The 13,639-nt window shown below is 40.2% G+C and overlaps 1 protein-coding gene and 1 long non-coding RNA gene across 4 annotated transcripts in view; one reads left to right on the top strand and one right to left on the bottom strand.

Moving 5' to 3' along the window:
- LOC114017675 (uncharacterized) overlaps nucleotides 1-6,151 on the top strand; it is a 34,504-nt gene extending 28,353 nt beyond the window's left edge. For 2 of the 3 annotated variants that reach the window (XR_003562861.2, XR_008732760.1), the window contains one exon: nucleotides 6,013-6,151. This is a non-coding gene — a long non-coding RNA (uncharacterized LOC114017675). The remainder of the gene's footprint in view (nucleotides 1-6,012) is intronic. The other variant, XR_008732761.1, reaches the window with a different exon arrangement.
- LAMA4 (laminin subunit alpha 4) overlaps nucleotides 1-13,639 on the bottom strand; it is a 104,753-nt gene that overhangs the window by 22,432 nt on the left and 68,682 nt on the right. The window contains exons 17-23 of the mRNA XM_055713664.1: nucleotides 12,455-12,640; nucleotides 7,369-7,508; nucleotides 5,998-6,171; nucleotides 4,796-4,938; nucleotides 4,307-4,469; nucleotides 2,155-2,288; nucleotides 768-939 (exon numbers count right to left, since the gene is read on the bottom strand). Of these exons, the coding sequence (XP_055569639.1) occupies nucleotides 768-939; nucleotides 2,155-2,288; nucleotides 4,307-4,469; nucleotides 4,796-4,938; nucleotides 5,998-6,171; nucleotides 7,369-7,508; nucleotides 12,455-12,640 (1,112 nt within the window). The remainder of the gene's footprint in view (nucleotides 1-767; nucleotides 940-2,154; nucleotides 2,289-4,306; nucleotides 4,470-4,795; nucleotides 4,939-5,997; nucleotides 6,172-7,368; nucleotides 7,509-12,454; nucleotides 12,641-13,639) is intronic.

Here is a 13,639-nt window from a genome sequence, read left to right as displayed (position 1 = left end):
TAAAGGCAGACACTAGAGCGTTGCGAGAGTGTATTTTTTTCTCTTCTAAATGCTCAGTGTGGTGGTGTACATGTAGGGGTCTAGACAAGTGTATGTCTGTGGACTCCATCTTCATAGTAAAATAAATACATAAATCCACACAGGATTAGGGAGCTTGATGTAGGGATACCCAAAGACAAAAAAATGTGAGTCTGTCTTCTCAGAGGATATTTGCATGTTGAGTCTACTTTCTTCAAACCCTTATAGAGTTTGCATCACACTCAAACCTCCGAAAAGCTGGTGATATTTGGATCAAGCCTTTTTATTTGGACTACTTTCTATTTTCAGTAACTTAAATTTTTAACTCTAGTACACCCTGAGACAGTTATAAAGTGGCAGCTACCACAAAGTGGCTGCTTCATGGGAGTTGCTTCACAGTAATTTCCTATAGTTTTCATTGTGCAATCACATCTAAATAAAGGTGCAGCTACTGGGCTTAACTGGAGTCTCTTTCAAAGTGTCATCACGAGGGTATGACTGGTCTGAAGTCCTGACTGTCTGTGGATGAGAGCAGAGTCCAACTCGGGGCCTCAGCTTCCTGGGGCCTTTTCAGTGCAAGTTCCAGTTCCCTCCCAATGTGTACATCCACCAGACGAACACAAAGTATTTCCTTTTTCCAGAAGTTAAATGTAAGGGCATAAGCATTTTGGATTTTCCATGATATTTTAAGTACTGAGGATACTCATGGTATTCATGGATAAAGGGTACCGGCAGGATTTGGTACTCACCCCATTAATCATCAGCAGGATCAATCCATTGTCTGTAGGAGTTCGAACTTCTATGTCAAACCGAGTCACCTGGCTGAATCTTCCCCTTCTCTCGATGTTTCTTGCCAAGGCATAGCCAGAGCCATCAAAGAAATAGCTCACAGCCCGGCTCTGAGTGAAAGCCAACTTATTTCTATGAAAAAACAAGCAAGGAAGTAATATTTGGCATATTCCCATTTGAATTTGGGGAAATTTGAAGGCCTTTACAATGAAGATAGTTTATTGAAATAATTTTTCTGACCCGCTGCTTCTTTCTGACAGAGACTGATGACTTTCGTATTCTTTCTGGGATTTTTTTCTGAAAAGTAGTGTGTAGCTTTGAAGTTGTTTCTAACTCCATTACATCCTGCTTTTATCTTATGTTGTATGTAGAGGACAGGAAAATTCTTTGCTCATCCTTGTAAAGTGGCAGGCCCACGACACCTCCTCATCATAAGGGTACACATGTATTTCTATCAAGAGCTTGCCCAGTTTGTGCAGAAGCTAATCTGAATTTTCTGGGGCCGTTAGCTGAGCATGGGCTCTGCTGGGGAGCCCGGGGTGGCCTGCATGCACTGTCCTAGAGAGCAGCAGCTTGCACTCCCATGGGAATGGCATGGGAAGCAATCATCTATGGGCTCTGTCCCAACACCTCCTGCATTTCTTCCCAGTGAGAGCTGCAAGTTTTCCTCCTTTCATTGTATAGAGAGTACAAATGTATAGAGAATGCATTTTGTTGCTGCCCATTGTATGAACAAAATGCTGTCTATGTTTGTGCTAAGCGAACACCAAGGTTGGTGTTCTCTTCTGCTTCAGGGGCTGCATCTCCCAGTTTGTGAACGGCTTATCTGAGTTCTTTTCTGTTGTGGCAGTGCACATACACTAAGAGCGTATGGCAAACAGATAACATCAGTCTGGGCTTTGGTCGGGTGTGGGACTGTGCTGCAGTATACCAGGCTTACTGGAGCTAACTGGCTGTGGCCGTATCCCTTGCAGTGACAGGATTTGAGTTAGGAGCAGTTCTGTCCCAGGCAAGCGGTGGGGGTAAGGAGGAAGCCTGGACCATGCCCCAGCTAACGCAGCAGTTTCCCTTTTGAAGGCATGAGCAAGGCTGTGAGATAGTTAATGGCGACAGCAACAAATCATAGAATATCTTGACTTGAAAGAGACCCCCAAGGATCGTCGAGTCCAACTCCCGTATCTATCTATCTATCTATACATTTTTGGCGCAGCTAGGAGTTAAAAGGGGCCAAGCTCCTTCCGGGTAACTCAGTATCACCTTCATATTTGTCATCTAACCCAGGAACGAACCACCATCTAACCCACTTGCAAGGAACCAGAGCAGCAGTGAGGGTAGGACTGTCCCTACCTGGCACAAGGTGGCGATGTGGCGGTGTCGATGTTATAGACGTGCTTGAAGTTGTACAGGCTGATGACGCCGTCGTTCAGGGTGGCCAGCTCCAGGCAGCCGATGAAGCCAGGCAGGTTTAAGCTAGGGGGGAGCTGCGCAGGGGGCAAGGAGAAGTAAAAGGAGAAAGGTCACACTTTATATTTGTGTATCACGCAAGCATTTGTGCCTGGGGTCAGTTTTGTCTCCGTGCTCTTCATATTTTGAAACAAATGGGATGCTGCTGCCTTGGCATAGTCTTCACAGTCCGCGTCGTGATACTGCTGTTGTGCTCCCAGTTAAAATGGAGCACAGAAATGGTGTCACAGTGAGAACAATAGGCCAGGTAAGGCAACTGCAACCCAAAACTTAGTTTGTAGTTTTGAAGGGAGCACACCTGAAAAAGGGTCAAGATTTGACTAATCATAGATCTTTCTCAATGTATTTGAATGTCTCAGTAGATATTTCATATCTGACTTATAGACATCCTTCACTGCCAGAAAAATAATTTCATACCATGACAAGAGAGAGAGAAATGAGAGAGATTTTTAAACCCAGGAGACTTGGATTCAAAGTCTGTACCAGTGGCTAATCCTCAATATGTATTATTGTGAGCAGGATATAGAAATTCCTTCTTTTAACAAAGGTCACTGCAAATGGAATTTAAAAAGCCACATTGGTGAGGGGAAAAATACAAAAGAATAAAGCTGACAGAGCTAGCGAATCATTCTTTTAATATTAAAATACTCTGCCCCATGGAACAGGAGTGGTATAACTAACACCTCTTGTACTTCAGAGTCTGATCACTGCCAGTAACTTTTCTTTGGCTTCTTGTTGTTTCCATTTTACTTACGATACAGTAATAATGGTAATACAGCAATGCAGAATAAGTGTAGCTGTAAGAGAAAATGCAATTTGTATCTGCAGCACAGATATAATTTACCAAATGTATTTCCTTTGTTTCTTCTACTATTCTGTTAAATTAAGTATGACACTTCTAATGGTTAAGTGGTACATTCCGTATTTAGAAAGTATGTAACAGGCAAGCAAAGACAAAAGCTTTTAGCAAATAAGACTGTATGTTAATGAAAACGTGAGGTGTCCATTCCCAAGGGAGAAGAGACACATATGCTCATCGAATAATTCCATGAATCCTTTTCTTCCCATTGCCTCTGCATCTGTGTGTGTGTATATCTGTGTGTGTGTGCATGCGCTCGCAACTATTATTCAGTCATCAGTCCTATTCCCAGGCAACTTGCACCCAGGACTCAGCAATCTAGAATTCAGACCGTGGCATATATCTGGTAGTCTCAACAGTGCAAAAGCTTGGGAATATGAAAGTGTATTGAGATAATGTTCGTTTATATATTGTTAGGAGAGCTGCTTGTGGAACAGTAGTTGGATGTTTTTAGCACCTACTACAGTTACCTTAAAGCATTTAACAGTCTCTAAAGTCTTTCTAAGTAGGTTTTCATTCAGCCATGCAATTTTCATAGCCGAGATCGTTCATAACAATTTCTAAATCCAAAAGGAGGACCTGGGATGTTCGCAGAAGCAGATAAGTTAGGTACTAATTCATGCTGACTTAGGAACTAGACTGAAGCAACTGCCTCACACAGGTCTTCAGACATGTTTTGCAAGTCTTCATGCTGTTGTAAGGCTGGATTTAAATCAATGATAACTTAAATTCAAACAAATCAGTATATTGCTAGTTTCCCACAGTGTCCTAATATTAACAATATATTACTTTTCATTTTTGTGACAGCTGTAAAAGAAAAAATTGTAAACACCAAGAACTCATTAGCATTGAAAAAAACTCGTAGCCTGCAAACTTTGTTAAGCTGAGCTAATAGGCCTTAACTTATGCATGCTACTTAACGGCTAGCACGCTTGTTTCTTATTACGTTTCAGAAAAGTTGAATGACAGCTGACAGGAATCTGATTGACTTACTGTATGACATGATGTGCTAGAGAAAATGGTAGGTTTTGCCATGGCTAGAAGATAAGAGTCCTAGGATGATAAATTACTAGATAAGGACATTTTATTTATTAACCATTTCTCTGTTTAAAGGGAAGCCCAGCAAGATAAGTTTGCATTATTTACTTTTGAATTTAAAGTATTTTTCTGACCAACCTTGAAGTCAGGAGGTACTCCGCCAACATAGAAAACAGCATTTTCAGGTTCCAAATTAAGGAGAGAGCCAGGACCAAGAACCTCTCCCTTTTTGATGAACTTTTCTTCAGCTGTGCTGCTAAGACTGGGCACAGTTAAAAACATTTTGCCGTGTCTTCCAATCCTGTAGAAGGGAATTGTAAGAGATGAGAGTTTTGTGTTGGCTAGACTTAAAAAAGAACAGGCAAGCCTCCAACTCACGAAGAGTTTGTGTTTCCTTACTAGCAGGCACTGGGGGGAAAAGAAAGAGAGAAACCACAGACACTTTCTCTTCCCTGCTGTGGCCCCTTGGGTCCTGGCTGTCTAAAGGCAGAGAATTTCCATTTATTTCAGCAGGATTAGAACCAGGCACTGAAGCCTCCTGATGAGCAGTTCTGACCCAGCCTGTTCGATTTTTTTTTTTTTCCTATTAACTGTTTGATTTTGGGGAAATACAGATTATCACTTTACCTCTCAATTTTGATGATGCTGAAGTAAGAAGGCCAGGTGCTGACTGGCTTGGCATCCAGAGGTATCTCCACATCTTGGCCCCCCAGATTATAAATGTACACAAGGTTGTCATTTTTAATTGCAAGACCGATGTAATTTTTTGCCTAAAACACCAATGGAGAAGAATGTCAGAGCTACAACATCCAAAGAGATTTAATGTAGAACATTAGTAAAGAGTGGGCTTTGATAGACTAAATGACACCTTTAAATACAACTAATAAAGAAAAGCTTCATTCTCTAATTGCTTTCTTTACCAGATAAAACTGTACAGAAAAAGTCTCTGATATTTTACTTTATATCCATTTTGACTGAGGTAAATACAAGGTCATGAGATGCCTTTTGACCGTAAGTTGGTCATGTTCAACGGGAAGCTGTTCATGAGTATTTAGCGTGCAGTGTCATATGCAGGAAATAGGAAGAAATATTTGTCTAAAGCCCAGGTATTATGCTGCAGTTAAATATTTTGCCAAGAGGTGTTTCACTTGATTTATATTTAGCATTCTTTTTAGAAAAGCTTAAAAAGAAAAGCCTGCCTCTTTACCCTTCCAAAGAAAAAGCTTACCAGGATTTTACCTGGCTTGCGAGGCATGTTTTTTTTTTTCCTTCTAGGAACCACATTTTAAAGAATAATTATTTCACAACACTTACTGGGGGTGTGACTATATGCCCTTCCTAGATGTTTCGAAGTAGCCATGTTCAGCGTACGACAGCAGCACAAGCCACATACAAAGAAACCTGCTTATCCTGTGGCTCTGTGACTTTGGAGATTTGGAATTGACTCTGTCAGCAGCATAAACCTGATTAAAACGTGGCCCACAAAAGTCAAGCAGAGTGACATTAGCTGCTTCGGAGCACTTTAGTGGAGACACCAAGTGTGGCTTGCAGCAGTGACAATCACAGCAGCAAGCTGTGCAGGCTGTCTAATTTGCTTCTTGGAGAGAATCCTTCATTGTTTGGGGTGAGAAGTTTCAAGGACAAGGGTCCTGGCAACCCTTGCTCATTGCTTGTCACAAAATCAATGACAGTTTCATAGTAGATACCTCTTATATTGAAACATGGAGAAATAGTGAGAGGAAAAACCAAGGGCAAATAAACTTCAAGCCTATTTCCATTTTCTTGTTTTCTTTTATATATATATAAAAATAACTGGGTTATTCTCTTACATTTTTGTTTCCGAGGTACAAAATAAATCTGTCTGGAGATGCTGCCAGTTGTGGGCTGTCTTTCTGAAACTTTATGTACAAGCTCATGGAAGTGAAAGATTTCAGTTCCTCCACGTTGATCTTTGGATTGACTTCAACAGCTGATTGGCCTCCAAACATCATAGAAACTTGGACCTGCAGTTGCAAGTGTGCAAAGTGAGACACATTATTGCTGCCTGGGGACATTAGTTAAGGTGATACACAGGAATACTTAGCCAGCAGCCTTGCTTACTGCAAAAGCAGTGTTGGCACTTAAAAGTTGGCCATGCAAAATTGTATGTTTGTAACAATCCCTTCTGGAAGACTCTCTAAAGAAGGTGAAGGGAATTAATTTTAAAATTATTTAAAGCTCCTAATTAGCTGTGCTTAAGCATATTAAATAAAGTAAATTACATTTCAGTATGTGTACGCTTAGTTGAATCAGGGCTACATCATAATGTGTGGCCCAGTGAAATTCTTATATAGCTAGAAATTTATTTCTTTGCTTTGGGAGTAGTGTGACCAACTTTCTGTTCATGAGCAATCCTATTGTATTACTGAAGTTACAGTGATATATATGAGATGCTAGTAAAATTTTAAAACATGTTCATTTTAGTTCAAAATGCCTTCAACATAACTGAAATGTTTTCAAGTCTAAGCACAATATGCTTGAATGACAAAATAGATTTAAAGAACAGTCAAGCACTGCACATATGCTAAGTGATTTTTCCTTTTCTTTTTTGAAGTAATGCATGTGGACAGCATATGCCAGCATTGTGAACATAACAATAATACACTGCATTTTTTATTTCTCTGAGTGAATTAAAATATACAGTTTTGACCTTTGTGTTCTTGTTACAGAAAATCTCTCATAATTTATGTATGATAATAAAAGTGTTTCTCTTTATTAAACATGTGAGCCAAAGATTATCTTACCCTGCAGAAAATTAATGCAAAAGAAAAAAAAGAAATACTGTAATCTCAGAAAAGTTTGCATGAAATTGCCGTAATTACTACTGTGTATGACTAATGTTGCCAGCTGAGTAATGACCTATTAGTTTTAGCTTTAAATGGTTTTGTTATTGTAGCCATCTTTAATACTGTGGCAATTACTTAATTGAAGTTGCTACTGCAGTAGCAGTAGTCTACCACAAATACCATGGTAATGTTATTTGCTTGCAAGTAGCAACTGTAAAGATTTTGATGACTTCCATGGTGTTTTGTTTATCCAGTTCTTGGGAGGTAACAATGTCAAAGTTTGGGCTTCTAACATCACCCAAGAAAATAGAGCTCCTAGTAAGATGCATTTGGTTATTAGCATTAGTAAACGGAAGTCCCATCCAAAGGTTTTACCTTGCTAGCTACACTCCTGGTTTGAGCAATTAACTCTCTGATCCGCTGAATGCTGGAAGAAATATTGTTTGCTGGTGCCTTCTGTTCTACTGTGCGCAGTTTGTCCAGGAGCTGAGGGAAGACTTCTGTAAGTTTCTTCACTGCAGTTAGAAAAGAAGTGACAGTTTGGTTTTTAACTCAGAAAATTTTCTCCTTAGCCTCTTAGGTTAACTCACCTATCTCCTTCTGCTTTAGGAACAAGTTCTCACTGTGCTGTGTGAGGGGCAGGAATTTCAGAAAGGGTAGTAATTTATCAGAATCTAATATTGCAAAAGTTTTTGCAAAGAAGTTTGCACGAAGGAGACTACTTTTTCATGGGATCCTAGGTACTACCATGTTGTTGTACCTCTGTAATACTGTGCTCAAGAAGCTTTGCAAATGTTAATCATTATAACCTTTTAATCTTCCTTCAAGGCAAATAAATGTTAAGCCAGATTTTACAGATATGGCAACTGGAGCAGAAGGATTATTTGTTCAGCAGCTCACTGAATATCTGTGGTTGACCTGGGAACTGCACCTAGGAGCTATGGGTTCATGAGCTCAAGTTCATTTTAGAGGAGATGAATAGGTTGTTTCCCTCAGCTCTCAGCTGTGCGTCTCTTACAAAGGTTGTCACGCAGATAGCAGCAACAGCTGTACAGGTGATGTGTCTGCATGTGGTTCACAGCCCACTCTGCTAACAGAAACACTGCTGCTCTCAGACTGGGGCAACAGGCCTGTACTGTACAACGGTACAAAGCCTTAGCTGATGATGCATATGCACCTAAACTGTGCTTACTACTTGCCCCAGCCCTCGCAAGTGGCAACCTCTTCAGCTTTCCTGCCTACATCTGCCAGGGGTCATGAATCAGAGTCCAGGACCTTCAGTCTCTCACTGCTGTGTCTTCTGGTACGTGTGCAAGTAGGATTGTCATCAAAGGGAAACGCAGGTGTTTTGTTGTGTTCAAAGGGAGAGAAGTCCTTTCCCAGAAAGATAAGCAGAAAAATTACAGAGAAAGAAAAATAGCTACCCATACTTATAATCCAGTTTCATCACATCAGATTCCAATGACTTGCTGCCCTTTGAAGGATATTTACACATCACATCATTTTTCATCTTTAATTAGATGTAGGTACAGCTAGCTGAGTGTAATGAAATGTGATTTTAGCCACAAGCTACATGCATATAAGAAAGATCCAGTATTCGTAGTTAATTTTTAATGACATGGATTCACTATAAAGGTTAAGATCAGATTTGTAGGGTTTGCAGTCATATTTTAGGGGTTGTCAACTTGTGTCTGCCTCCTCTTGTGTTTTTCCCCCTCATATTTTCACTCTTGTCTGCAAAGATAGCAGAGACACAGGTAGAGGAGCTAATCCTCAGTTGTACTGAGACTGTATAGAAGGGAAAGAAGGAAGAACAGCCTTCAATCACTTCTCTGTGTGCTTCCAGTTCTGTATTGACTAAAGACTGTAGCATCTCAGCCTCATTCTTAACGACCCAGAGTATGAGAAGATCCCGTGGAGTCCTGCAAGTCCTGCTTCTCTTTGAGTAGAGTGGAAAACTGTATTTGCCAGAGTCTCTCTGCTTGGGTCTTTTCACTTGTATTTTACTTTCCAGTGTAGGAGCGGGCCATACAGAGCTTTAAACTCTCCAGTGCTGCCCATTAAGTCCTGAAAGGCCTTATGTGCTGGGAGTTGGTAATCAGATATTCTATAGAAGGCTTACTGTGCATTAAAATGCCATTATTTTAGCAAATCCTCAAAGAACTACAGTGAATTCTGGATAACACATGAATTCCAGAATACATTAAATTTCTACTTAAAAGATAAAACACAACTAGTATAATAATCAACTCAGAGAAAGTTTTCTCTGCCTTTTGAAGTGAATGTTCCATTGCATTGGGAAAAAGCTCACATTCTTAAATTAAAAAAAAAAAATATTGCAAGATCAGAAAGTAATTTAGCAAATTTTAACCACCTATTTTTTTTATTAATCAGCAAATTAATTGGAATTGTTCCTGTTCTGATATATTGAAAAACTGGCTTTTCATCTGTTTGAAATTTGAAGTATCAAACTGGGAACACAACTGTAAAATGAAAACACAAAACTAACATCTATTACTGCTAGCTGTTATACAATCCCACCATAAATCTCATCCTCTTGTCCTTTATAATGTCATTTTTCAACACAGAAGAATACTGATTTTTTGTTTTAGTCTTTGGGATGAAGGTGAGAGTGAAAAAGGAAATTAGTCTCACCCAGTGATAAAATACAAAAAAGAATACAAGGGAAACTGTCAAGGAGGAAATACCTCGACTATAACCTTCCAGACACTTTCTCCTTTTGTGTTTTCCTTCCCAACCTGTCCTTCATCTGCTTTGCTAAAGCCTACCAGTTCCCTGCACAATGGTGACACAACACAGGGAAACAGGTTCTCAGACAAACCACACAGCCAAGACACGCTCTCACCCCTCCAAAAATCAAGTGCAAGCTTTATTCAAAGGCAGTCCAGACATGTCATCTTAGAGGCTTCAGCTGCCATGGCAGTGTTATCAGCATGATGATCAGGTGTTTTGGTGTTTCAGGCACCTGTCTGAACATCTTTTGTGACTTTCCTTTCAACTTTGATAGACATTCCTCCTGCCAGGTCAACCTCTCCTGGCAATGTACACAGCTGACGCGAGAACACCATGCCCTGGCATGTTTGCAGGCTGTGAATCAGTCACATCATGCTATAGCCTCTTTTGTAGCACTGATCTGTCTCCTCAGCTAAAAATGCCTTCAGACAAAAAATGCCATGGAAAAAGCTGGCTCCATAAATGTAGTAGGTCACACATTACTGTAGCTTGCACATTAGCATCTCTCAAACCGTTAGTAAGCAGGCCCTTCGGCCACTGATACGATCACAATACTTTCAAGGCGAGTCCCTACCTGCAAACCCACTAGCACAGAGAAGACATTTTTGCCAGGCACATCACATAGGAGCTGAGCTGTTCTTTACAACTCATGGTGCATGTACCACACGTGACTTTTTGGAAACATGACCAACTAGGACAGCTGGGATATCTTGGGTCTATCCACTCTTATGGAGCCTCTCAATATTTCTTCCAGTAAAACAAGCTAGTATGAGCAGATTTTTGGAATCCTGAATGTCTGCTGACATTTTGAGCATGAAGAGCCAAATGCAGTTCGTGTTGCTGCTCTGTAAAGGTGAGCAAACCCCAAAACCTTCATATATAAGCTATAGCAGGCTGTTTATCTTGGATGTTTTTCCTCATACCATCCCCTCCCTGGATGCCAATCATATCCTCATTTACATTATCTTAATCGGGAGTTGAAGCCCGTAGCTCACAGCCTGAACTGTGCTCTGTGGTGATCAAAAACATTCTACAGCAACGCAATGCAATGCAACTACTTAAGGAGCTCTGCACGATGACTAGCAGTGAGCTTACTTGTTGCAGCACTCTCCAAACTATCAAGCTGCAACAAGGTCTTCTACCATATCGTACCAGCATACTCTTCATATCAGCCCCTCTACTGCCTTCTCCTCATCTTGCCTCATCCAGGGCACGTGTTCTCTCTCCTCTTGCTTCTTCCTCTCTCTGCTTCTTCATTGGCTGCCCAACCACTTAACAGAACCAGCCACAGCTGCACCTTGTCTACATCGGCCAACCCGCAGCTGTATATTATCAATGTTCATTAACCCAGCTTCATTCCTCTATACTTACTCATTCCCAGAGGGAGTGGTTTAGTGTTTCCTTTGGAAGAAAAGCTTAGAGAAATCTCCAGTTCTAGAGCCAGAAGGTGGGATATTGTACAGTACTGAATTTCTTCTTGTGTAGGGAACCACTTTTATACCAGTTCTTGGGAGCACTCAACCAAAAATACTACTGCAAGGGTCTTGTCTACCACTGAATACTGGAAGTAACATGACCCTTGGGTTTCCCCAGTTAAGAGGGCAGAGTGTGGCTTTGGGATGCTAGAAACAGTGTTGGGTTTGGTACTCAACACCATTTGCAGTAAAAAGGCACTCGAGTTGCAAAGCTCCTGACAGAAGGATTTGGGGCAGTAGATCTGAGACTCAGACTTCCTGGAGACAGACTCAATGGAGTTATGGACCTTCTCTGAGGTACTTTCAGGAGGGAAGACATTGCTGAACAATGCTGCAGGTGATGGTACTTGTGAAACGTATGCAGGAAATTTCTTGTTCTGGGTTTTCAGCTTCCCCAGCCATGAATAACTTGGGATTAGTAAGCCTCCTAGGCAGAGCCAGGAATACACTGAGCAACAAACGGTGGTGCTTGTCAGCAATTTTTTATTTTGAATATTTTCACTTCTAGATTGATTCTTTTCTTTCCTAATTGTTCTTTTCCTTCTTTCACAAATAACTTCATTTCAGCTTCACTCTCCCTGCCTCTTTTTACGCTTTCCTATCATCTTTATTTCAGTGTTGTAGCCTGCCTTATTTTTTTCTTTTGTCTTTTTAGCTACCTTAAGTGTTTCATAACAAATCTTCCAATTTTTACTCTAGTATCCTTCCCCCCACCCCCCGATGATAAAAGTGGAATTAATGTGGTGCTTACAAGCTTTCCCAGCAATCATTCTGCTTAAATATTATATTTCCTCCTTAATCCTCTTTACCCTCTTTGTTTAGGCTACAATCTAATCAAGTCAGGGACCATGTCTTGTCCACTGAGAACCCAAGGGCCCTGTTTTTAAATGCCTCCCAGTGTTAAAAAAACCAAACAACTGAACCATCAATCATAATAATAAAAGTATTTAAGCTGTCTACCATTCCGTGTGACCTTGGTATCCTGATAAAAAAAACTTAGAAGCCAGTAAGATTTCAACCCTTAACTGTTTAGGTCATTTTTGGAAATGCCCCAGTATGGAACAGTTTTAAAGTATAGTCAAGTCTCTAGATAACTGCTATTTTTGGAAATGTTTTCAAGGATGTAAAATGCTAGAAGTTTATATGCAATGTGAACAATCCATACAACAAGATGTTGCGGTGATTCCCTGGCCTTTTAATGCTAAGGAATGGTAAAATTCAGGTCACCATACCTGCATCCCCAGCTGAATGCACAGCACTGTCGTATGCTGCTGAATTGTGCTGCAAGTCTTGCAGGTTTTGAGACCACAACCTCACGTTCTCATCGATGGGGGTCGTAGCCTGCGTCACTGTCATGGTAGCACTTACAGCCTCTGCAGTCTTCAGTTTAGCTTGCTCCAAACGTTCTCTGGCTTCCACTACAAAATAAATAGGGGATGAGAAGAAATGAACTTTTTCATAGATTCAAGTGAGCTATAACCAGCACTTAGAAGGTGGTGAGGTTAAGGGAATTTTACCTTCTGCAGAATGGGGCCCCAACCTTGCTTGCTTGATTTGCTCTTTATTTCCACAAGGAATGTTCAAAACTTCCTGTGGTTGGTCTACAGTTATATTAATTCTCAAAATTTATCAGACTCCTATTTTCATTCTAGATAGTTAGAAATTTTCAGTGTTCTTGGATTTTGATGAGTGTTATATAGCCAAAGAAGTTGGAACAGAGATGAAAAAATACATTGATTTTCATCAGGATTTAAAAAGAAAATGTGTGTATTTGTTGAATATTTTTTGTGAAAGATATTTTTGAAGAAGAGAAACACAAGACACTTGAAATGTTTTTGTTTTTTCATACCTGGCATTTTGAGGTTTTTGGTTTTTTGGGGGAGTTACCATCTACTGTATTTGTAAAACCTGTGACATTTTGTATATGGCAATGTCTTGGCAGTAAAACCCAGCCATTTTTAGTTGAAGTTAATGAAAAAATCTTAATGATGTCAGCTTTGAACACCTTCAGATATACTTGCTGGATACTCTATGATGTCTCTTTTCTGAAAAACTAAGGTGATTTTGTCAATGAAGACTGCTAGTAATTACCTCCCAAATTCTCTGCTTGCCAGGTGTGATGTATATGTGAATTAGATTTTGACTGTCAATACAATAAATCCACAGACCTGTAGAGTCTCCAGTACTGAAAACATCAAGAATAACATAGGAGACAACTGTAGTAAGGAGGATCAAGAAGAATGTTAATAATTTCAGGTGGCAAAACATATGATTTTATTATGAGTGTGTTAAAGCTGGATGTTTGCTTTTTAGGTCTTGTTTCTGTCAAATACCTTTAGGCCTCCCTGGGACTGAAATCTTAATATCAACTTCATAGGCCACATGCAAAGGTAAAATATGCCCTTAAATGTATGAAG

Source organism: Falco cherrug, chromosome 6 (genome assembly GCF_023634085.1).
Source record: "Falco cherrug isolate bFalChe1 chromosome 6, bFalChe1.pri, whole genome shotgun sequence".
Lineage (NCBI taxonomy): Eukaryota > Metazoa > Chordata > Aves > Falconiformes > Falconidae > Falco > Falco cherrug.
This window is presented reverse-complemented; position numbering and strand designations above follow the sequence as displayed.